General features: G+C 39.3%; 1 protein-coding gene and 1 pseudogene across 1 annotated transcript in view; both read left to right on the forward strand.

Annotated features, from left to right (window-relative positions):
* The window catches only part of LOC118828939 (transmembrane and coiled-coil domain-containing protein 5B-like), a 54,202-nt gene that overhangs the window by 14,762 nt on the left and 13,399 nt on the right, over positions 1 to 26,041 (forward strand). The window contains exon 2 of the mRNA XM_036735835.1: positions 1,838 to 1,842. Within this exon, the coding sequence (XP_036591730.1) occupies positions 1,838 to 1,842 (5 nt within the window). The remainder of the gene's footprint in view (positions 1 to 1,837; positions 1,843 to 26,041) is intronic.
* On the forward strand, positions 9,015 to 9,505 carry LOC118828940 (annotated as a pseudogene).

The raw sequence follows: 26,041 nt of genomic DNA on the forward strand, positions 1-26,041 counted from the left end.
TTCTTAGTGATCAAAGACTACAGGAAATCTAAGTGATTGTACAATGACACATTTAAGCCCTTAATGTATGTGTTTTAGTAACAATGATGATAACTGGAAGGGAAGGTTATCTTATATTTAGCATTTTGAATTCAAGGCAGTATAATGGAGGACATTTTTTGTAATTAATGCAGTCTACCCCTTGCCACGGAAAGGTTTTATGACACTATAAAGATTTCTCATAAGGAATATGGCATAGTAAAACAAAAATTAATTCAATAGATAAAAACACCACTGGAGCTTAAATGTCTGACATAAAATTCAATAACTAGAAAAAAGTTGTATTTAATAAAAGAATTTCAGGTAGGAGTGACTGGCAATAATGGTAGATGCTGTTTCATTATGATAGTACTCTTCTTTCTTCCAATATTCTTATGTTTCCTTCACACTTTTATAATCTTCTATTTGAGTAACTCCTCTAACAGGAATGGTAGGTGGAGGAGGGGTCATTGAGTTAAGTTCTCTACATATATTCTGGCCAAACTGTACTACATGATAAATTCCGAGTAAGCCACATATTTTCTACCTCCTAGCCTTTGATCATACCATCTCTTCTGTCTAGAATCAGTCTTCTTCCTTCTGATCACTCCTATCCACACTTTGAAATTTCGCCTCAAATGCTGCCTTTCAAGAAGCCTTCTCTAATTCCTTGAAGTGCTACCCCGAGGCAGGGGTCTGGGATAAATGTAATTTACGGGAACTGACACAGGAGAACTAGAAGTCCAAAGCACTTGACTGGTACTGGTTACATGGATCTGTAAGAATGAGGACCTTTGGCCAGTAGGCTATGGCTTTCCATCCCATTGCCCCAAATATCTGGGGCCTTATTACTCCAGGACCTGATAACCTTTGCTTCCCCCCCACCCCACTCCATGTTATCATCCGGTTCTTCCAATCTTATGCCATTTTATTTATTTTATGGGAGACCTTTCACAAGTCAACCTGGGCTACAAATGACTTCCCTTCTCAGATGGCCTTTCATCTACTCCATATATATCTCATATATATATATATATATATATATATAATTTTGGCATGTTGTTTCACCTATTAGATTGTGAGCTTCTTGAGGGCAGGGACTATTTTTGACTTTTTTTTATCCCTAGTACCTTACGCAGTGCTTGATGCACTGAAACAGCTTAATAAATGCTTATTAATTTGACTTGAGTCTCTTATTTAACAATTACCATATGTTAACTTGTATCATAACTCGAATGTTTAGTTTTTGTATCTCTTTCTCACATTCTTTAAAAGATTATAAGCTCCTTGAGGGCAGAGAATGTTTTTTTAATTTCTTTTTTAAAAAGCATATCCCTTGAAGTATCTAATAAAGTATCTTACACATAGCATGAATCCCATAAATATAAATTGATTAAATAAGTGAATGAGTAATAATAATAGCCAGCATCTATATGTGTATATGTACACATTATTTCATTTTATCCTTGCAGCCTAGTAGGGTAGGTGCCATTATTGTTCTCATTTTAGAGATGAAGAAACAGTGGCTGAGAGAAATTAAGTGACTTGTCCAGTCAGTCAGTCAACCAGTTGACTATCATTTACTGTATTAATGGAACCACCTAACAAACAACTCTGTTGAACCCTGAAAACAAACTAGCCTAAGGATTCTTTATGATTTCACAAAAGTTACCCGAAGTCCCCACAACCTCAGGGAGGACTTTGAAAATCCCACTGAATGTGGGGATGCCATTCTGAAAAATCCGGGGTCTAAACAATTCAAGACTATGCTAGTCACCTGATCACTCTCCAACTCTTTTCTTCCTGTTTAGGATTTTAGTTCAGGTGAGCTATATGACCTTGTTTCAAGTGACTACAATGTTAGTATCAGAAAAAAGATATCCATTTATATCAAATTCAATCTCCTTTATAAGAATCCAAGTGTGTATTTTAGAGTCTAAATGTGACAGTATGTATGTGTGTTTACCTTTAGGCTCAAATGAAATGATACATATAAGATGCTTTGTAAAGTTTGATATGTCCTTTATAAGCTATTATATTATTACTATTGCTAAAATAATATTTAGAAGTAGTCTGATGGATTTATACTTTTTAATTAAGCTAGAAATTTCTCTGAAGTCAATAAGCTTTCAAGTTCTCATTAAATACCCATCTATAGAGGAAAATTTTGTGTATTTTTAAAAAAATAAAACTTATGTATATCATTTGTTTTTTACATTATCTATGTTCTTCCCTGTATCCCTCCCTATAACTCATTCCAGAGAGACATTTCATTTAACAAAGAAGTTATTTGTGTCTTTTTTTAAAGCAAGATTCAGTGAACTATACTGTCCTACTCATTTTTGCTTGATGCTTTTGAGAATTGCTGAACGGGGAAGGGATCCCTTCCTGGAGTGGTGTTCATAACATTTTCTTAGAAACAAGAAATAAAAGATATTGTCCTGTGACCTACTATGGGTAAGGGTCAGCAAACTAAAATCTTTACAAACAGAAAAATCCATGAGTATACTAGTTTTGTGAAAGGGGATGGCAAAGGATGAGATGGCCAGATCGTATCATGGAAACAATTAACATGAGCTTTGGCTGACTTCAAGAGACAGTAGAAGATAGAAGGACCTGGTGTCCATGGGGTCACGAAGAGTCAAATGACTGAACAACAAATACAAGTTTTTTTAGTTGGGAAATCCTTATCAGTCAGACTATGCTCCTACCCAGAAATCCTAAAATCTCACAAATTAAATAAGAGAGGCTGCCTTAAGACCTAGCCATGCTAGATCACCCCAAAAATATATGTAACTGAAATAGCAAATAGAAAGACAACACATATATGTGAAATATAGGCAAAGTATAAACCCTTTGAAGGTTGAGGTGAGGTGTTCTTGTTTTTGAATCCCCAGCACCCAGCACAGGGTATTTGTTTAATTGAATCAAGTTGAAATCTAAAATCTATTCTTATCAGGAACAATAGAAGCACCTTCATTTGAACTTTATTAACTGAATGTACTATTTTAAGGAGTGATGATATCACTGAATAAGATATTAAAAAAGCATCTGGAACTTACCAAATATATTCTGAAGGTATCTCCACTGAAGGAAATATAAATTTAAAGCCATAGCAGGATCAATATTTATGATATCTCAAAAGAGAGGAAGATTTTCAAAAGATGGACAGTATTTTTAAAAAATCTAAAAAGACCTCAAAACTACAAACCCTTATGCTTAATTTCTTATTTCTATAAGTATTTATGAGACTGGTCTATTGAGGGTAACCTTGATGAAAATGTGAGAATGGAATAGATAAGCTTTCATGGGCAATTTTCTTTAGCCAATCTCCTATTGACAGTTATATAATGACTGAGAGAGAAAGAACTATGGAGTATGAATGCAGATTGAGGCAAACTATTTGCTCTTTTTTCCTCTTTTTTTGTTTTGTTTCTTTTTTCTCATGATTTATTCCATTGCTCATAATTCTTTGTTACAACTTGACTATTGTGTAAATAAGTTTAATGAGAAGTTATATGTAGAAGATATATCAGATTCCATGCCGTCTTGGGGAGGGGGTGGGGAAGAAAATCTAGAACTCAAAATCATACAGAACTGGGTGTTGTAAAGTAAAAATAAAAAAAGTCTTAATTAAAACAAATATAGTGTCTGAGAGGAATAGAGAATACATAAGATCCTGTTCTGGTTCAGTTGGTTAATCACATACACACAAAATTCCTTCAACTACATAGAATAAGGTTCAGTTTTTAAGGCTATTCTCAGACAAGGTGTTTATAACACACACACACACACACACACACACACAGAGATAGAGAGAGAGAGAGTCACTTATAAACTAAGCTTGTATTTCAACTCAAAGCCCTCCTTCTGTTAGAGACTTTCTCAATCCTCAACTGCCAACAAATAACTTCTCTTTGGAGCTTGCCTCCCTATAGCAACAATGTGGCTAGCATCTACTGTGGCTGTGTAAAACCAACAATAACCAGCACACAGAAGGCTGCTAATACAGGTTCTTTGATCTGCTTTACTAAGGAAAGTAGCTTTAAGGGGTTAACAATCTCACTTTAATTAAACATACATATATAAACTCACTTAGTTCAGGAGGGAAAGCCAGCTACCTGAACTTCAGAGCAAATAAAAACAAATTACAAACATCAATAGATAGACCTCGTCTGATTCAAATCACAATTCATAGTTATCAAAGAACCAATGGGTCTGGGTTAGCAAAGCTGGGGCGGGGGTGGGGTGGGTGGAGGAGGCAGCTACTAGGGCTTGCCCAGAGTCCCACACTACTCTTCCAGAGCCCCAAAAGTCAAACACCAAGCTAGGATCTTATATACCCATATCAGGGCCCTGGGGCACTTGATTACCTCAGTGCTGAGAAGCACTCGAACAAAGAACAGTGAAAAATCCCATTTAGGGTGTGGGAAAGTTAATCCTTAGTACCACCACATACAAGTCAATGACCTCAGATTGTCTTAGTGCTGATAAACATTCCAAGACAAGATCTCATTTTATCTGCCCCATTTAAACAAAGGCCAGAATCCTTAAAGACACTTAAGAGAAGAACAGCAAAAAGTCCCACCTTAATTACTGATACACAACCATCTCCCCAGTATATATCTCACATATGCCTAGTTATTTATGTGTTGTCTTTCCCATTAAACTATAAGCTCCTCGAGGGCAGGAGATATTTTTACTTTTATTTGTATATTCTGTGATTAGTACAGTGTATAGTAAGTACTTAATGTAAATTTCTATTTGAAGGAAGATTTTCCAAAGAAATAGCAGCTTAATTCTTGTTTTCATTCTGTTTTCTCTGCCAAAGAGAAGACATATCAATCTTGAAAGGTCAGAACAAAGATGGATAATATGGATGTGAAGATATTGATATCCAAGATAAAAAAGAGAATGTACAATTGCCTTTAAAGCTTTCATAACCTGACCCAGATGGTACTGAAAGAATTCATAGATATGATTGCTACAGTCAATGATATTTCAAAGATTATGAAAAACAGGGAGCATACCACCGGATTTGGAAAACTCAATCAAAAAGCATTTATTAAGCACCTATTACGCACTAGGCATTGTTTTAAGCACTGGGGTGTATCCTAATTAAGGTGGGACTTTTTACTGTTTTCTCTTTTAGCATTTATTTAATCAAGTGCCTTTGATGAGTCTGGACTATATTAAATCAGGAGTCTTTGATGACCTGCTCTCCTCAAGGGAAAGCCTAGTTTACATGGGTTTGAGTCGCGTGTTTGTGATGCCCTTTGACTCTGAACAGGGTATATAAACTCAGAGGTTGGCATTTTGCCTTTGGGGCTCTCACTCATTGGAAGAGTGTTGGTATGGAGACTTTGGGTAGCTGCTGGAGCCCCCTGGTTTTAAAGAAAACCCAAATGTTGGTGCTTCTCTTTCTGGTAACCGTATGTTGTGATTTTGTCAGACAAGAATCTGTCTGTTGATTCGTGTTCATTTGCTCTGTTTATATAATGTATGTTTGTAATTTGTTTGTATTTGCTCTGAAGTTCAGGGTGCTGGTTTTTCCCCCTGAATTAAGTGAATGATATATGTAAGTTGGATTAAAGTGAGATTTTTAACCCCTTAAAGTTACTTTCCTTAGTAAAGCAGATCAAACAATCTGTGTTGGCAGCTCTTGTTGCTGGTCTTGTTGGGTCTTACACCTTAACAGCTGCCGCAAGTCTCATTGTTGTTACATGGGGATACAAAGAAAGGCAAAAGATAGTCCCTCCTCTTGAGGAACTCACAATTTAATTGGGAAAGATTTCACCTAATGAGAAAAAGAACATACATACCCATTTTCATCAAAAAAGGAGGAGATTAGCGTATTTAAGCTACTGGCCAGCGGACTTGACATTAATTCTTAAAACCATAGCATTAAAGTGATAGTTAATAACATCTAAAAATGGAAGTGGTTATCACATAGATCACTTAGGTTTATCAAGAACAAGTCATGCCGGAGTAATCTTATTTTCTTTTTGTGAATAGTGTTATTAAACCAACAGCTTAGGAGAATGCTATAGATTTATCCTCCAAATGAAGAGATTAGATGGATTCACACTTGGTGGAAGGGCCAGATCCAAAGAATGGTCATTAATAGTTTTCTGCAGATTTGAAAGGATATCTCCAGTTATACCTCTGCTCTGTCCTATGCTGTTTAACATTTTTATTAATGACTTAAAAATGGCATGTTTATGAAATTTGTGGTTAACACAAATCTGGGAGTCAGATAATACAGTGGATGACAGTCAAGATCCAAAAATATTTTCATAGGCTAGAGAATTGGCACAAATCTAATAAGATGAAATTTAGTAAGAATAAATGTTAAATGAGAGGTGGAAGTGGAGATATACTATGGAGCCATGTGAGTTTGTGCTTATACATTCACTGATCAAGACACCCCAGTCCCTTCGTGGCAGTTACAAAGCTAAGTGGGTTAAGTTCTCCAGTGCATTTTTTGAAAAAATTCAACAGGCTACCAAATGAAAGAGGGGTTATATTTAGTCTATTTGGCAGGAAAAGTAGCAATGAATAGAAGTTGCAAAGAGGAGAATTTAACTTTGATGTCAAGAAAAATGTATTAACAGTTTTATTGTTGTTCAGTTGTGTACAATTCTTCATGACCCCATTTGGGGTTTTCTTGGCAAAGATCCTAGAGTGGTTTATCATTTCCTTCTCCAGCTCACTTTTACAGATGAGGAACTGAGGCAAACAGGGTTAAATGATTTGCCCAGGATCACACAGCTAGTATATGTCTGAGGCCAGATTTGAACTCATGGAGGTGAGTCTTCCTGATTCTAAGCCCAGTGCTCTAACCACTATACCACCTAGCTGTCCATGATTAATAATTAGAGCTATGCAAAAGTATATTGGGCTGACTTGAGGGGTAGTAAGTTCTTCAGAGGTCTTCAAACCAAGGCTGGTCTCAGACATTTTGTAGAGGGAATTCTTGTTCAGGTATATACTACAACAGAAGATCTAGGTGAACTCCCAGGTTCCTTTCCCAACTATGAAATTCTGTGGTTTGGTAGCCATTGAATTTGGAAATGAGAGAAATGAGTATTAAATAACCAACTGGTAATATTGGGGAGATCCAGGATTTTTTCCCTTCCTCATATAGAGATTAGGTCAAAGCTTACTTCTCTGAAAGCTTAGTTTTCTTATGAGATGAAATCTTGGAATTGTTACCACACTCAACTAGAAAACCTTACAAAGAAAATCTGTTCTAAGGTGAATTCTGGCCCATTGTGTTCCACTCTGGCTGGCTTCGGTAAAGGTAGATTCTTTGTCTAGATTGCCCAGGCTGAGTGTGGTCTGGGTGTAAAAGAGTGACACTGTGTCACTCTCCTAGCCCCTCAATTGGAGTGGGCCCACCTCTCATTATAATATTGAGTCTCTCATTAACTGTTAACCAATCAGAGCTAATTGCCCCTGTTGGGTAACACCCCCTCATCCAAAGGCATATAAGCATAGACAGGCCGCCATGATTTCTCTTTATTATGACAGAGTTCCACTGACCCCTTTTATTAATTATCTGCTAGTAATGATTAATATAATGATTAATTACCCAGAAACTATGTCTCTCTAACTTTTTATATGTTACAGAAATTAAGAGGTGACATCTGAAGGGGCAATTTCAGTCTGGTAGTGGGAAGGAGATGGGGAAAGGAGAGGGTTAAGGAGTTAAAGCATTAAGGATTTAAGAGAATGTAAGGGTTTAAGAGATAAGGAACTAGCAGCATTAAAGAAAGATATTTTTAGGATATAGGAAACCTGAAGATTTCGAGGTAGTGGGTCTCAGGTCTAGAGATCCAGCTATTTCCAGTTTTTAAGTCTCAAACTTAAAAAAGGCAAATGACATAAAACGAGGACACCAAAAAAAATGACTCAATTTGAATTTTTATTTAATAAGTACTTTTCTGACCTTTGTTCCCCCTGTGTAACTACACTGAAAAAAATCTTGTTTCTGTAACGTGACATTAGGTATTAATAATAATGAAGTCACTCACATACTTTTATCTCCCAGCTGAACAATGAAATCATACAGAGATAGTTTCTTACCTGCTGAATTTGAGGTCTCCTTTCAATTTGAATCTGAGGCCAAACAGCCTTCTCCCTGGATGTGACCTGCAACCCAGCCCTGACTATGTAGTTTCTAAGATCCCTTCTGGCTCTATGTTCCTATAATGTATAATATTAATCCACAGTATATAGTTATTAACCATTATTAAAGCTAAGACTCAAGTATAGTTAATGGCTATGCTGGGGAAGAACAATTTTAAATATCATGAAGAAAAATTATATTTGCACTTCCACGTTGATTAATAGTCATTTATTTTAGACAAAACTGTATGCCTTGGTTTTAGGTGTCACTTCATGATAATATTGGCTGAGATACTGATCCACTCGGATACAACCTGCATTTATTAAGTGACTTCTGTGTTCACAGCAGGCAGCTAGGTGATGTGCCGCGGTTAGAGCGTGGGGCCTAGAGTCAAGAAGACCTGAGTTCAAAACCTGCCTCAGACACTTACTAGCTATGTGACCCTGAGTAAGTCACTTAACCTTGTTTTCCTCCATTTCCTCATCTGTAAAATGATCTGGATAAGGAAACAGCAAACCATTCCAGTATCTTTGCCAAGAAAACCCCAAATGGGGACACAAAAAGTCAGACATGACTGAACAACGGCAATAACACCAATAGTCTAGTTCAGCTAAGAATAGCCGTACAGTTTTAGAGTCAGATACAACTGAAAAAACAATTTAACAACCACAAAATGTTCACAGCACTATGCTAGGTCTGGGGGATGAAGAGAAAATGTAAAACTAAACAAAAACTTTTTAAAAAGCTGACCCTAGCAGCTTTGCAGGCGCCACCACTGGGAGTCCTAGTCTTGGTTCCCTCTGCCGGACAACGATCCCCGCCACCTCTTCCTCTGCCTTTGCGCCCAGCCCAGGCATCTGTGGCCATGGCCAACTCCAGCATGTACTTCGACATTGCCATAGATAATGAGCCCCTGGGCAGGATTACTTTCGAGCTCTTAGCAGACAAGGTTCCAAAGACAGAAAACTTCCATGCTCTAAGCACTGGAGAGAAGGGATTTAGTTACAAGGGATCCTGCTTCCACAGAATCATTCCTGGGTTCATGTGCCAGGATGGTAACTTCACATGCCATAATGGCACTGGTGGCAAGTCCATCTATGGTGAGAAATTTGCTGATGAGAACTTCATCCGGAAGCATAGTGGTCCTGGCATCTCGTCCGTGGCAAATGCTGGACCCAACACAAATGGCTCCCAGTTTTTCATCTGTACTGCCAAGACTGGATGGATGGCAAGCATGTGGCCTTTGGTCAAGTGAAAGAAGGCATAAACATGGTGGAAGCCGTGGAGCGTTTCGGTTCTTGGGATGGCAAGACCAGCAAAAAGATTGCTATTGCTGACTGTGGACAACTCTCATAAGATTTTTTGTTTTGTATTTTTGTCTTAACCATCAAACCACTCCTCTGTAGCTGGAGAGAGCACCCCCAAATCCCATCTGCTCCTATACCCTGTAATCCTCGTGCTCTCACTTGCTGCAATTCTCTTTGGATTTCATTTCCTTTTTCCTTCTACAAGTCTGGCTAGACAACAGAGATAAGTTTATGATTATGAAATAAAAACTAAACTACAAAAAAAAAGCAGACCCTACTATCACCAGCTTATTGGGGGAAAGGGAAGGTATAACATGTACACAAATAAGATGTCTATTAAGAAACAAATTAACACTAACAATTAAGGATATCAAAAAAGGTTTCCTGTAGAAGCTGGCAGGTGACCTGAGCCTTGCTAAAGATAGGGGTTCCAAAAGATGGAGATAAGAAAATAGCACATTCCAGGCATAAGGGACAGTGTACAAAAACACACATGCAAAATTAAGCATGCCTTTCTTTGTTTATCACCACAAGTGACTATAATGAAGATAGAATCGTTTACTTATTTTTAAGAAATGATTAGCCTTGATATTGCAAGTGCAAGCTGGGGTCCTAATTCACGCTTTTCTTGCTTGAGATGATAACTACTTATTCAGTGTTTAGCAGTGACATGCTTTTAATATTTATCTATACCGACAGCGGAGAAAAATATAACCAATTCTCCATTATTCAGTAACTGATTATGAATTATTCAAACATAATGGCTTCATTTCTCTGTTAATTAGCACCTCCATCAAAGACAGGAGGGTAATAAAGTAGAATTCAAATGAGTTAATTTGGGGCAGATTTTATGCCTATTGTTCTTGGTCTGATCCAGCTCTGCGTCTTCTCCCTCTATGTTTAGGACAGCCACAGTTATTTCCACTTTGGTGGCAGAGACCCCCTCCTAGGAACCAGGAAGGGATCGAGGAGTAAGGAATTCCTCATCAGAAGGTCTGAATGGGAGAAGCTTCGAGTTAGAAAAAGTGTTCCTCTGAGGAAGGGTAAAAATTCTGTACTGAATTACTTAGTAAAAAGCGGGAGTCCGCGAGGGAAAAGTCTAGCTCAGAAATGGGGACCCTACAGCCTCGAGGTCACACGTGGACCTGTAGGTCCTCAATTCAAGCTCAGTCAAAGGGCTGCACTTTGAGAACTTGAAGAGGCCCCCAGTCCCTGGGCCTAGCTTATGTCCTGATCCCCCTCTAAAGGACAAGAATCTTTTGCACTTCTACTACAAAACTTTAGTATCATTTATACTTTCAAGCCACTCAGATGGCAGGTTTTTACCACTGGCAAGTTACTTAACTTTCTTGAGCCTCAGTTTCCTCATCTCTAAAATGGAGGAATTGGACTAAATGGCTTCTGAGATTCCTTCTACTTCCTGATTTTTGACTGTATGATCCTACTATAATAATTAACATTTATACAGACTTTAAGATTTGCAAAGTATTTTACATATATACTAACTTATTCAAGCCTTACAATGACTTTGTGTGAGAGGTGGATACATAAAATTGTCATACCTGTTTTATAGATGAGGGAAACCGAGGCTCAGAGCGTTTCAGTAATATGGCCATGTTGATACAACCAGTTAGTATCCAAGATGGGATTTGAATCCAGTTCTTCCTTATTCCTAATCTAGCACTTTATGTCAGAGCCTAAACTAGAAATTCTCATGTCTGGGGCAAGGAGAGGATGATCCTGAAGAGTGACCATCAGAAGGCCTTTGGATCTTACCTTCAGGGTGAACAGGCTTCTTATTGTATCAGGGGTGTGTGCTGACACTTGTTTTGTTTTTAATTTAAAAACAATTCTAAATATTTTTGTTGTTCTGAACTTGATAAACACCAGTTAATAGAAATGTCTATATATTTCTATACAAAGAACACAAAAATTGGATTGTATATGAGCAGTTTGATTAAGCAAGTATAACAAATTCAACATGCTTATTTCAAAGCTATTCTGCTTGTCTCTCTCCTTTTGAATTTCCTTCTGTTCTCTTCTGTGCATTTTTATTTATTTTCTTATTCTTTTGGGGGGAGCAATCCTTCTCCCCCATTATATCTCCAATGAAAAAAGTACCCTCCTTTGCGATAAAAAATATAGTCAAACAAAACAAAACAAATCCATACATTGGCCGCATCAGAAAAAAGTACATTTAATTAGGTTTCAAACACTTGTGCCACATCTCCCCACCCCAAGGGGGTAAAGGACATGTAGGGGGAACTTGACAGTCCTTTGTCTTGATTTTATATTGCATCAGAAATCCAAGGAAAATTAGGGCTCTGGAAAGAAGGGTGCCACAGCTGGGGGCAGTGGCTGAGAAGGAGGAAGTCAGGGCTAATTGCTTAATTGTGGATGTGAAGACTTATGGCACAGGGTAGTATGGGGCTGAGGTAGCCAGTTTTTGACTTAAAGTCTTCATGTTCCTAGTCTTCTTCTCCATGTTCTTCAGGTACCTTAGACTCCCTCTCTGGTTTCTATGGTAATATCCTGTTGCTGAATTGTGTTGGATGAATTGTCCATTTAAGCTTTTAAAACCATCGTGGAGGTGTTTGCCTCTTCTGGACTGGATCTTGGGTCTTGGAAACACTTTTGGAGCTAAGTAGGTACCATTTAGGGCTACCTAGGAAATAAGGCAAAAGTGATTTATAATGACAGTATTTTTCAGATCGTGATGTGAAAAACTAAATTTCCTTTGGTGAGTTATCTAAATCAACGTTCTAATTTGTTTGCAGGAGAGTTTCTTCCAAACTTTTTGTTATGACATTTTTGTGTAAATAGTGACATGGTTTGAGAGGTGTTGCTAGAACAGAGGAGAGAAAGTAGTCTTAAGTGTATTCAGAGCAGAATAAATTGGGACAAACAGGAGGAAGCCTCCCCTTATTTTACATGAGTGGTTTGGGAAACAGAAGGGAAATGTTCTTGATGGCCTAGTGTTTTTTATATCTGATTTTCTTTTGTTCTGGACTGTGATTTTATTGGTATGAACAGCTCTGAGCAAGGAAACTCTCTCTGCCAGTGTAAGTAATCAACTTACACTCTTAGATTGTTGGGTGGGGTAAGTTAACTGACTTTCCAGCATTACACAGACGACTTATGTCAGAGGTAGACTCGAACCCAGTTCTTACTCTCTGTACAGCCAGCTCTCTAGCCACCGCCATTTAATTCACTTAGCTAATCACATAGTCAATATGCATTTTGCACCTACCATGCACCAGGAATTATGCAAGGCAAGGTGCCAAGGATACAAAGGAAAATGTAAAAATCCATACTCTCAAGGAACTTACTTTCTGTCAAGGGAAATTATATGAATAAATAGAATATTCAAAGTAAATTCAGAATAATTTTAGGTGGTACTAGCATCTGGGGAATCAGAAGAGGTATCATGTAGCACGTGGCATTTGAGCTGGACTTTAAAAGAAGTTAGGAATTCTTAGAGGCAGTGGTGAGAATGGTAGTACGCCAGGCATAGCCTGTACAAGCTGTTATGGAATTTTGTGTTGAAGGAACAGTTTGTTAGACAATTTGTCTGGAGCATGGATCATGAAGGGGAGTAATGTGTGATAGTCTTGGGAAGGTAGGTTGGAGTCAGGTTGTGAAGGGTTTTCAATGCCAAGATGAGGAGTTTATAAATTAAATTGTATGTAATTATAAATTGTGGCTAAATGATCTATTATAGTTGTTTATCCTTTGTTTTGAGGGTGACCAGTGACATCATGGGATGATGTCTAGATTTATGAGTGAATTAGATTCAATTGAGGCAGATTGTCATCAGATGCCTCACTCTCTCTTCCAGAGTCTTAGAAGCCCAGTGACAAGACAAAAGTCAGGATGACTGGCAATGGCATAGGAGGCAGTGGATGACCTTGGCATCTTCAATGTCTGACCAAACTCTAAGCACTCAACAGCACCTGCTTCAGCCGCCTTCGTGGGTGTTGGAACAAATTGTTCTCATCAGTCCATTCTGCTGGGGTAAGTCTTAACATGCTTTGGATAGACATACCCCTAACTCACCAACAGGCTTCAGGTCCGTCAGTCACTTCCAACCTGGTTTACCCTGTTTGCTGAGACAGTTTTACTGGGGTATGTCCACTGTGCCTGCTACAGATTCTCAGATCCCCAGGTGAGAGTTGGGTGTCAGATGAACACCAAAAGTGAATGAGCAGCCTTGTAAAAGGCTGGATAAATCCTCACACCAGAGGTGCTAGTCCTTCCTGAACACTCCACACCCCAAAAGTGATCTGTTATCTAAAAGAGGAAGTGGTGTCCCTATAAATATCAGCTCTTTGGGCAAAGCTCAGCTTGTTTCACCCTAGTTTCTATTTTACTCTAAATTTTATGCCAGAGGTTGTTAACTTGTTGGGGTCCTCTCACCCCTGGTAGTCCTTGACCAGCAAGGACCTCGGTACGCAATGATGAGGCAGGAGTCAGGATGGAAGATACTCCGTTTATTGTTACAGCAAGGAGGATTTTTATGTAGTGCTAGCCTTCATTACTGGGTGCAAGCAAGCTCATGTATGATCCTCTAACCCTATCAGGAGCCCCAAGGCCATGCATCACAGCTCGTGGACAACTTGTGTCCAGTGCTTATTTGGAAGGGGGCATGTGCTGTTCACAGCCTACCTTATCAGAGGAGGAGGACCCGAGCCAGACTATGTAGCCCCAGATAATTCCTTTTTCCCATGGGACTGTCTGTGGGCCTCAACTCCCAAGCTCATCAGGCTCTCAAGAGCACCTTACATTAACCGTTTTGTGTCATAGACTCCTTTTGTCATTTAGTGAAGCCAATGGACCCCTTCTCAGAATAATGTCTTTAAATAATTGAAAAAGCAAAATTTCAGCTAGAGATCAGTGAAAACAAAGACATGATTTTTCCTATCCAAGCTCCTAGACCCTTGGAAATTTATTCATAGACTTTGGGGATGTGTGGACCCCATCTAAACCCTACCTCTATGTAATTTTCTCACCATGATGTCTCAATCAGCATGTCTCTGGCTTTTAATGAATATTAGCTGCCATTTAAAACCACCTGGATTTGTTTTTTTTTTTTACCAGATCTCTGTCTTTCTCTGTTTCTGTCTCTCTTTCCCCTAACTTGTACATAAAAAATCATCATGGGCTTGGGGTGGGGGGAAGGGCACTTCATCACTACTTACTGATTGCCTTTGTACTCTGTAGATATGTCTTGCTTTTCGATAGAATATTTCATCAATGAGTACCAATTTATGGTACACCTATAAAAGTTATTAGACTTTAGGCAAGCTACCCCTAATTCTTGGTTGGTCAAGTCCTCCTTAGGGAGGAAGCATGGGGTAGGTGATACAGTGTTGGACTTGGAGCCAAGGAGAGTTGAGCTCAAATCTACTTTCGGATACATACTAACTATATGACCCTCACTAAGTGACTTAGCTGCTCTCAACCTCATTTGTCTACAAAATGGGGATGAAAATAGTACCTACCTCATCAGGTTGTTGTGAGGATGGAATGAGTTAACAAAGTGCTTTATAAACCTTAAAAATCACATAAATAGAAAATGGTGGTTGGAAAGCAGGGACTTGCTTAAGCTCTCCCCCAGGTCCCTCCAAACACCTGTAAAATTGGCTCTGAACAAATTCTAGAGCTACAGAACCCACAAAATAGCAAAGGGAAGCTGGGATCCAGCCCAGGAAAGCCTAGATGGTCACTGGGAAGAGTCTATCACTGGGAGCTGGGAGCAGAGTGGAGCACAGCCCAGCATGGGCTGCGCTAGGACCAACCAGACTGAGAGCCGGCAGAACATGCAGTAGCACCCTGAATCATTGAGCTGTGGCAGTTACCAGACTTCTCAGCCCACAAACACCAAACACAAGAGAGCAGGTCAGTGGGAAAAATTGTTGGATCTGCTGGATCAGAGTGAAAGGAGTGCATAGTCGGCCCCAACTGCAGGGGGCAAGGAAGTGGTGCAGCTCTGGGGATGCTTCCAGAGCTCTAGCTGCAGTTGCTTCCAGCCCCAGGCCCACCTAGTGGGAGAAATTAAGTGGCGGATCACAGCAGGAGTACAGAGCCTGCTTGGATGTGGGTCACTGTCCAGGTTGGTGGCTCTTGGGAGAGGAAGAGCAATGGTGTGGCAGAGCTTGCTGTGTAGAAGTAGCTCTGAAAACAGCAGTGCAGCCCCTCAAGCTTGGGACAAAGTACTCTCTACTCTACAAGCAGTCATACACTGACAAAAAGCCCAAGGGTCAAGTAGTTGGATGGGAACATGAACAGGCAGTGAAAACGAACTCAGATTCAGACTCAGACTTTGGAATCTGTTTTTGGTGACAAAGAAGATCCAAACATACAGCCAGAAGAAGTCAACAAAGTCAAAGAGCCTACATCAAAAACCTCAAAGAAAAATATGAATTGGCCTCAGGCCACGGAAGAGCTCAAAAAGGATTTGGAAAAGCAAATTAGAGAAGCAGAGGAAAAATTGGGAAGAGAAATGAGAGTGATGCAAGAAAATCATGAAAAACAAGTCAATGACTTGCTAAAGGAGACCCAAAAAATACTGAACAAAATTAACAGCTTAAAAATAGACTGACTCAAATGGCAAAAGAGCTCCAAAAAGCCAATGAAGAGAAGAATGCCTTGAAAGGCAGAATTAGCCAAATGGAAAAGGAGGTCTAAAATACCACTGAAGAAAATACTACCTTAAAAAGTATATTGGAAAAAGTGGAAGCTAGTGAATTTGTGAGCAATCAAGATATTATAAAACAGAACCAAAGGAATAAAAAAATGGAAGACAATATGAAATATCTCATTGGAAAAGCCACTGACCTGGAAAATAGATCCAGGAGAGATAATTTTAAAATTACTGGACTACCTGAAAGCCATGATCAAAAAAAGAGCCTAGATATCATCTTTCAAGAAATTATCAAGGAAAATTCCCCTGATATTCTAGAGCCAGAGGGTAAAATAGAAATTGAAAGAATCCACTGATAGCCTCTTGAAAAAGATCCCAAAAAGAAAACTCCTAGGAATTTTGTCTCCAAATTCCAGAATTCCCAGGTCAAGGAGAAAGTACTGCAAGCAGCCAGAAAGAACTAATTTGAGTATGGTGGAAACACAATTAGGATAACACGAGATCTAGCAGCTCCACATTAAGGGATGGAAGGGCTTGGAATATGATATTCAGGAGGTCAAAGGAGTTAGGATTAAAACCAAGAATCACCTACCCAGCAAAACTGAGTATCATGCTCCAGGGCAAAATATGGATTTTCAATAAAATAGAGGACTTTCAAGCTTTCTCAGTGAAAAGACCAGAGCTGAATAGAAAATTTGACTTTCAAACACAAGAATCAAGAGAAGCATGAAAAGGTAAACAAGAAAGAGAACTCATAAGGGACTTACTAAAGTGGAACTGTTTTGCTTACATTCCTACATGGAAAGATGATGTGTGTAATTCATGAGACCTTTCTCAGTATTAGGGTGGTTGAAGGGAATATACATATATATATATGCAGAGGGTACAGGGTGAGTTGAATATGAAGGGATGATATCTAAAAAAAAATAAAATTAAATTAAGGGATGAGAGAGGAATACATTGAGAGAGGGAGAAAGGGAGAGATAGAATAGGGTAAATTATTTCACATAAAAGTGGCAAGAAAAAGCAGTTCTGTTGGAAGGGAAGAGGGTGCAGGTGAGGGGGAATGAGTGAATCTTGCTCTCATCGGATTTGCCTTGAGGATGGAATAACATACACACTCAACTGGGTATCTAGCCCCACATGAAAGTAGTGGGAAGGGGATAAAAAAGGGGAGACGATAGAAGGGAGGGCAGATAGGGGGAAGAAGTAATCAAAAGCAAACACTTTTGAAAAGGCACAGAGTCAAGGGAGAAAATTGAATAAAGGGAGACAGGATAGGAGGGAGGGAAATATAGTTAATCTTTCACAGCATGACTATTCATGGGAGTGTTTTGCATAATGATATATGTGTGACCTATATTGAAAGGCTTGCCTTCTTAGAGGGAGTGTGTGGGGAGCAAAGAGGGGAGAGAATTTGGAACTCAAAGTTTTAAAAGCAGATGCTCAAAAAAGGGTCGTTTTTGCATGCAACTGGGAAATAAGATATACAGGCAATGGGGCATGGAAATCCATCTTGCCCTACAAGAAAGTAAGGCAGAAAGGGATGGGGGGGGTGAAGGGGGGGTGACAGAAAGGAGGGCTTACTGGGGAACCAGGCAATCAGAATATTTGCCATCTTGGAGTGGGGGGGGAGGGTAGAAATGGGAAGAAAATTTGTAACTCAAAACCTTGTGGAACTCAATGCTGAAAACTGAAAAGTTAAATAGTAGAGTATGGAATTCAGAAAAAAAAACATTACACAAATGTTGGCTGTCATCATCGTCAACATAATCCCTGGCCAGTATAACTTTTATTGACAACATTCTTCAATTTAGCTAACCATATTGCACCTGGATTTGGAGAACTGGCTGAGAACTATGGCATTTATTTACTTCCACTGATGTTACACACTGGAGAAATCTCATTCTCTCTGCTATACCAGCCTGTACCAAAAGCCCTGCTCCCTTTGAATCATAGATCAACTTTGTCCCATCTGTAGGAATCCCTGTGGTCTCTGAGGCATGAGGACAGGGCATCTGGGCTCACTTTACTTCTTCCTGCCCTGGACTACTAAATGGCCCCAAAACAAACAACTTGGCAGTCTTTAGGATACATGTCAATAGATTCTGTTCTGTCATTAGCTGGAACCATGCTCCTTATATATAATCTCAAAACTTTCTAGCAGTAGTCTTCTTTAAGACTCCAAACTCTAGTTTGTGAATAAGGGAAGTCCCACTGCCAGGCAAATACTTCTTAGCCATCTGGTACAAAACAATACCCAAGCAAACTAGGCTGTCATTTGTATATAATATAAAGAACTTTGCATTGATAGAAGACAACTATGGAGTTTGTATGTGTATGTGGCAGTTCATAGGACCATAAGTCCAGGGTTGGAAGGGACTTTAAAGTCCCCTTATTTTATGGATGAGGAAACTGAAGTCTAGTGAGGGTAGCTTGCCTAAGGTCATGCTGAGAAGAAAGATCAGAATTCGTATTTGAGTCCATTTTCTCTGACGTTGGAGCCAGTGCTCTTGACACTGTACCATTCTGTCTCTGTACTGACTGTTCTGGTCCTTGAAGTCTAGTCCTTGAATCTGGTCTCACTTCTTATTCAGGGATGGAGACCCAAAGCATACCAAAAGATGAAGTCTATATTGTTCCATTTGGTAAGAACATCATTTCTGAACTTCCATTCCACCAATTGGCTTTTGATTCTGTCTAACAAACTGTACTTGGTGAAGTCTTTGAGGGGCTCTGTCACAATGGCAGATCTCAGAAGCACCTTCAACATGTGACAATTCTTTGTATATGGCCAGGTAATATGCATCCTTAACTTCTTTAGGATCAGCAGCCTCTCCCTGTTAAGATATTGTGTAAGACCCACACATCTGATAGATGCTCAGTAAAACTCATGGCTGCAAATGGACATCTTGAAGACTAGAAGTCAGCCTATATAAAGCAATTTTTCTTTTTATCTTGAGAGGCAGAGTGGTTCAGTGGAAAGAGTGCTAGTTTCAGAATCAGAGGATCTGGGTTCAAATCCCTTCTCTACCTCTTACTGCCTACTTGATGTACAATTCGTTTTACCTCTTGGTGACTTGGTTTCTAGCTATAAAAGGAGGAGGACTGCACAAAACGACATCTAAGGTCCCTCCCAAGTCTACATTCATGATCCTCTAATTCTATGACTATCTTACCAATACAGTGAGGTCATCCAGGCAGACAAGTGTCTCTAAGTATTATAAATTGCTCAGTGCTTTTCTGTGGAAAAGTGGCTGGTGAAATCCCTTGTGGATTGTGCTCAAATTGGCAGAAGTCCACTATATAAATGAAAGCTGTCTTTTTCTCATCTTCAACTGCCATGGAGGGTGAAGAGTATAATAGTTCCCGATTCAATTCAACATATTTCTTTTATAACTCTTACACGTTCAAGTACTAAAGTAACAAAGGAAAAAGGAAAATCTCTTCTCTCAAAGAGAATTCTCTTTGGTAACACAAGTAAAAAGATAAAGAATGATTTGAGGAGGAAGAGGACATTCAAAACTAGGGGAACTAAGAAAGATTTTCTATACAAAGTGACCTATTTGCTGATGCTTGGAATGAATCAGGCATTGAAAGTGGTAGAAATGAGGAAGAAGAGCATTCTAGGCATGGAGTACAACCTTTGCAAAAGCATTGAGTTGGGAGATAAAATACTGAGTTCAGGGCATAGCAAAGAGGTCAATTTGTCTAGAATGTGTACAAAGGGATATAATGTGCAATAATCCTGGAAAAGTAAGCTGAAGCCAGCTTTTTAAACTATACTGAGATGTTTTTATTTTATCCTAGAAGAAATATGGAGTCATTGAAACTTCCTAAATAGAGATGGTAGATCCAGGGCCCATTTCAGAGGGTCCATGAAAATGGTAGTGATGAAGATGATGATGGTGGTGGTGGTGATGATGAAAATATTGTGAGCTCTGGAGGTAGGAAATCAGGTATAGTTAGGATAGATATTAGGGTACTGAATACCAGCTTTGTCTACTTCACAATTTTGCCATGACAACATTGGCCTAAGAAAATAGATCATGTAAAATAAGAAATAACCTTAGTCAATATTTCAGTTTTCTCTGTGAAAGAACTTTATACCCACGCTGTTAACAAAACAACAAAACTTCACTGATTTAGATTAATTGAGGGCAATACTTATCTGCATCAGAATAATTAGATTTTTTCAAATAATAGCTTAATTCATAATCTCTCAGTATGATACCTGCTTTTTAATAGGACATTCCTGAAAACATGAAGATAGGACTCAAAGAATGACTCTAATGGTGTAATTTTGGGCATTGAAATAGGATGATATTTTGGAGGCAGAGGGGAACCTTTTGCTGTCTATTAAATGACATCATGTGGACAACTACTTATGGTTAAATTTGTCCCTCACAAATATGATTAATAAATATATACAGCATGTACCATTCTTTATTATTCAAGTTTTTGATATTTTGTTTCCCTAGAATTACGGAAACTATATTGTCATCTATCTTTTATAACAGAGCCTAAGAAAGAATGCCATCTTTTTCAGTGTTATTGTATACTCTAAAATTAGGCAGGGCAATGAGCTGACCTTAACACAATGGAGGGAAATCCTAGTGTGAGAATTCCCTCCACCAATACAGAGTTAAGCCATTTATTATTTAGTATATAAATCCTAAGGAATAGCCTGAGGCACATAGAGGTTAAGTGATTAGCCAAGAGTCATATAACTAGTCTCAGAGATGGTACTTCAATGCCAGTCTTCTTGTCTCCAAACTCATTACTCTACCCACTATAGCATACTGCCTCTAGAAAGCTGAATATCAGGCCTTTTTAAAATCCCAGGTAGCTTTTTACTTCATTTAATCAAGCAATATTGCATAAAGAGAGGACTCCCTAACAATGAAGCTTTAAAAAAATCCAGTTTTTCTCATCTCTACGAAAAGCCTTTCATCACTATTCCTTTTTGTTATTTTTTTCTCTCCAGCAAATGAAAATGTGGTAGAGATGCATTAATTAAATTCTCTAATAAGATTCTGCAGCTATTAGCATAGAGCTCTAGGGAAACCATAAGTCCCCAATTACAGATTATCAATTGCAATTAACTCTTCAAACTATTCCCCAGTTGCATCTGGGAAAAGGAGAAAGGGTTGCTAACAAACATTTTAAAAGATTGAAAACTTTTTTTTCAATGGCAATCATGGGGCCTCCACAGAGTCTTTAGAAGAAAGCTCTAAACAGTCATTTGGAAAGCGAGGATAATCTGCTAACATTTAATCTCCTGAGACAGAGTCATGTCATACTTTTTTTTCAACACAAAATTACAATAAGGATCCTTCAGAGTTTGTTGAGTCAGTAACTTGTTGGCTTGGAATGACTTCTTTCTGTTGTTTTGGGATTAGTATTTTAAGGTTAATGCTTAACCTATATTATCTATAGTATCAAAGTCACCAGTCTGTTTCACCAGACATTAAGCAGCAAGGACAAGGCAATAATATGGTTGTCATGAAGCCAGATACAAGAAAATAATGGGCATAATGGATAGTCTGAATATCCAAGGGAGCCCTTAGAAGACCTGCAGTAAGTCAGCACTAGCTTTCTTTGGAGCCCTCTGGTTGGAGCAACCAGGAAAGGTCCCTGGAGGGTGAGATAATACCTGCCTATTCAGTCAAACAAGCTACCTAGCCTACATTTCCAGTGCCTCTCGAATACTGGACTGGAAATTGACACTTGGTCCTAATCTCAGCTCCTCAATGAACTGAATGCTTTACTTTTGGGGTTACTATCCAAATCCTGCCATTCTTCAAGATCCAGCTTGAATATTAATTTGGCAACCACAGGGAGATAAGGAGACAAGTTAGGAGACTATTACAATAATACAGATGAGATGTAATAGGATCATGAACTAGGATGATGGCCACGTGAATAGAAAAAGAGAATAAATATGAGAAATGTTGTACATGTACCTGGCATCCTTTTTTTAAAATTTATTTATTTATTTTTAGTTTACCACACACGGTTCTACATAGTTTTGAGTTCCAGATTTTCTCCCCTCCCTCCCCCCTCCCTCCCCAAGACGGCATGGAATCTCATATAACTGTCATGTATAACTTTGCATTGAATTAATTTATGCACTAGTCAAGTTGTGGAGAAGAATTTTGACCAATGGAATGAATCATGAGAAAGAAGAAATAGAACCAAAAAAAAAAAACAACCCAAAAACAAAAACAAAAGAGAAGCAAAAAAAGGCGAGCATGTAGTACGCCTTGATCTGTATTCAAACTTCGCAGTTCTTTCTCTGGATGAAGACAGCATTCTCCATCGTGAGTCCCCTGGAGTTGTCCTTGCCCCTTAGGTTGCTGAGAAGAACGCAATATGTCAGGGTTGGTCCTCACGGAATCCGTATATCTGTGGCTGTGCACAACGTTCTCCTGGCTCTGCTCCGCTCACTCAGCATTATGTCGTGTAGGTTTTTCCAGGTTGTTACGAAGTCTGCATCATCCCCATTTCTTATGGCACAATAGTATTCCATCACCTTCGTATACCGCAGCTTGTTCAGCCATTCCCCAGTTGATGGGCATCCCTTTGATTTCCAATTCTTGGCTACCACCAAAAGAGCTGCTATAAATATCCTTGTACATATGGGTCCTTTTCCTGCTTGTGTGATATCTTTGGGATACAACCCTAGAAGTGGTATTGCTGGGTCAAAGGGTATGAACATTCCTATGGCTCTTTGGGTGTAGTTCCAAATTACTCTCCAAAATGGCTGGATCATCTCACAACTCCACCAGCAATGCAACAATGTTCCAATTTTCCCACATCCTCTCCAGCATTTATCATCCTCCTGCTTTGTTATTTTAGCCAATCTTACAGGAGAGATGTGGTATCTAAGAGTTGTTTTGATTTGCATTTCTCTAATCAGTAGTGATCCAGAGAATTTTTTCATATGCCTATAGATAGCTTTAATTTCTTCCTCTGAAAACTGCCTGTTCATATCCTTTGACCTTTTCTCAATTGGGGAATGGCTTGTATTCCTATATATTTGGCTCAGTTCCCTGTATATTTTAGAAATGAGGCACAAATATTAACGTTATAAAGGATTTTCATAAAAAAAAAGAAACGAGAAAGCCTAGTTCACATAGGTTTGAGTTGCATGGTTGTGATGCCCTTTGACCCTGAACAGGATATATAAACTCAGAGGTTGGCGTTTTGCCTTTGGGTTCTCTCACTCACTGGAAGAGTGTTGTGTGATTTGACCAGATGAGACTCTGTGTAGCCATTGTTAAGGAGCCCCCTCTGGCTTTTAAAACCCAGATATTGGTGCTTTCTTGGTAGCTATGTACTGAAATGTTGGACAGAAAGCTAGAAGTCTGTCTACTGGCTTGTGTTATTTGATCTGTTCATATTTTCTGTTTGTAATTTCTCTTTGTATTTGCTCTGAAGTTCAGGGTGCTGGCTTTTCCCCCCGAAGTAAATAAATTGTGTTTGATTAAAGTGAGACTGTTAACCACTTAAAGTTGCTTTCCTTAGAAAAGCAGATCAAAGAACCTATGCTGGCAGCCCTTCCGTGTGCTGGTGTTATTGGTCTTACATAGCCACAGTAGTGGCAAGCAGCATTGTTGTTACATGATGCTACGTGAGTATTGTAAGTTAAATAATTTTTTAGTCATGAATGTCTGTACACTTTGTACAGTCTTTCCCCAAACATTGTGGATAGACACTAAAAAAATGGAAGACTTGGTATCTGTCCTCAAAAGTTTACAGTTAATGGGGATATAGGCAATCACTCATCAAAAATTTGTAGTGGAGGGCAGCTAGGTGGTGAAGTGAGTAGAGCACCAGCCCTGGAGTCAGGAGGACCTGAGTTCAAATCCAGCCTCAGAGACTTGACACATGTACCAGCTGTGTGACCTTGGGCAAATCACTTAATCTCAATTGCCCTGCCTTCCCCCTCCAAAAAATTTATAGTGCATGTATTCATATCTAGGCATATGTTTGACTACTGTGCACCAAAAAACTGGACAATAGCACCCCTGGCATATTCTCTGAGCATATGTATAGAGACAGCAGAAGTTTATCTAAACAGATAACTGACAAGAGTCATAAAGAAGAAACGGGTACCAAATAAAGGTTAATTTGCTTTAAGAAGAGTTAGTCTGAGAGGGCTGCACAATGCAAAGTTTGGATATAATTTTGAAGAGAACAGGACCTACGGCCTGCCAGTTGTAAAGAAGAAGGTGATATGAGCGGGAGGAATAGCACCAGCATGGAGATAGAGTAAGTTGAGTTTGGGAGACTTTTTAAAATACTTGCTTTTGCCCAACTTTTTTCCCCACCTCTGACAGTATTTGTGTGACCATCGACAAGTCAATTAATTTCTCTGAGACTATTTCCTTATCTTTAAATTAGAGATAGAATCTCTAGTTACCTACATCACCTGATTATGAGGCTCAAATGAGATCTTGTATGGAAAGTACTTTGTAACCCTTAAAAATTATATATGTTAACTATTATTAATATTAATACCTATCTCCAGGTGTATATACTGGTCACTTCATCTGTGGTGAACAGGAAGAAGGATCTATGCTATTCAGATGACTAGTGCCTAGCATAATGCCTTGTAGATAGTAATTAATTAATGGAGAGGGAGGGAGAGAGGGAGAGAGAGAGAGAGAGAGAGAGAGAGAGAGAGAGAGAGAGAGAGAGGCAGGGAGGGGAGGAAGGAAGGAAGGGAAGGAGGGATGGAGAGACAGAGGGAAGGAGAGAGGGAGGGAAGAAGAAAGGTTGCCATAGAATATAAAAGTCTGGTCTACCATTCCACTGAGATGAGGCATTGGGAAGTCATAGGGCCAGTCTAGGGGGGTGAACAGTAAATTTGGGTCCATAATTTATACTCTTCTGTTCCACTCCCTTTCCCTTTGTTCTATCTCCCAGGTTTTTTTGTGCTGACGTCACCCTCCTGAGGCTTGGCTCTGCCTGCAGAATGATGATGAGGTCATCCACTGAAGATGTGCTAATATAACCAGCATCCGTAGGAAGCCGGGTTTAGAAAAGAACTTGTTTCATACAATTCAACAATCATTTACTAAATGCCTATTATACACTGGGCACTGCCATGAGAAACCTTCCTGGGCTAGTTGCCTTGCATGAAGCATTCACATATAGCCCCTTGTGAACGTCCCTTCCCCCACCACAAAGAACTCTTGGGTTCATTAAGTGACCACAAAAACTCATGGCTTGGACTTGGGCATGGCAGTTTGTTTACCTAAAATCAGAACAACTAAGAAATCAGCCTTATCTAGCTGACCATTGTTACAGGACAGACTCACCATTTGTGACCCAGTGCACCTTTATCCCAAGGCTGTGTACTTCACTCTCTATTCTTCTTACGATGATGAGTGTGGGCTATTGCCACTATGACACGTTGCCCCACCCTACATCGGAACACTGATAGCCCCCTTTGCTCTCAAAGATTGTGAATCATCCAAGGACTCCTGAGGGTTCTAAAGCCTCTACAGGCTGCTAGAGGTTCCACAGGCTTCTGGGTTCTCTTATGACTTTCTTGGGCTCTGAAGACTTCCAAAGCCTCTAGTCTCTTAAGACACAAAAGGCTTCTGAAGGCTCTAAAGTCTCTGAGGACTTCAGGGGGGCTCTGAAAATTCTAAGTATTTCTGAAGGGCTCTCTGAAAGTTTCCATTCTAAAGTTCTAAAGGCTTTAGATGGCTGGAAGCGTGTGAAGGCTCTGGGGGTTTTTTGATAGCTTTGAGGATTTTTTAAGGTCCAAGCGGAAGTGTTGAGTGGGAGAGAGAGAGAGAGAGAGAGAGAGAGAGAGAGAGAGAGAGAGAGAGAGAGAGAGAGTTTCAGGGAGCATCTGTGCATCCACAGGTATGTCAGAAAGGGAAAAGGAAGGACAACAGAGAGAAAGGAGAAGGAAAAAATGAG

This window comes from Trichosurus vulpecula, chromosome 8, assembly GCF_011100635.1.
Source record: "Trichosurus vulpecula isolate mTriVul1 chromosome 8, mTriVul1.pri, whole genome shotgun sequence".
In the NCBI taxonomy this organism is placed as follows: domain Eukaryota; kingdom Metazoa; phylum Chordata; class Mammalia; order Diprotodontia; family Phalangeridae; genus Trichosurus; species Trichosurus vulpecula.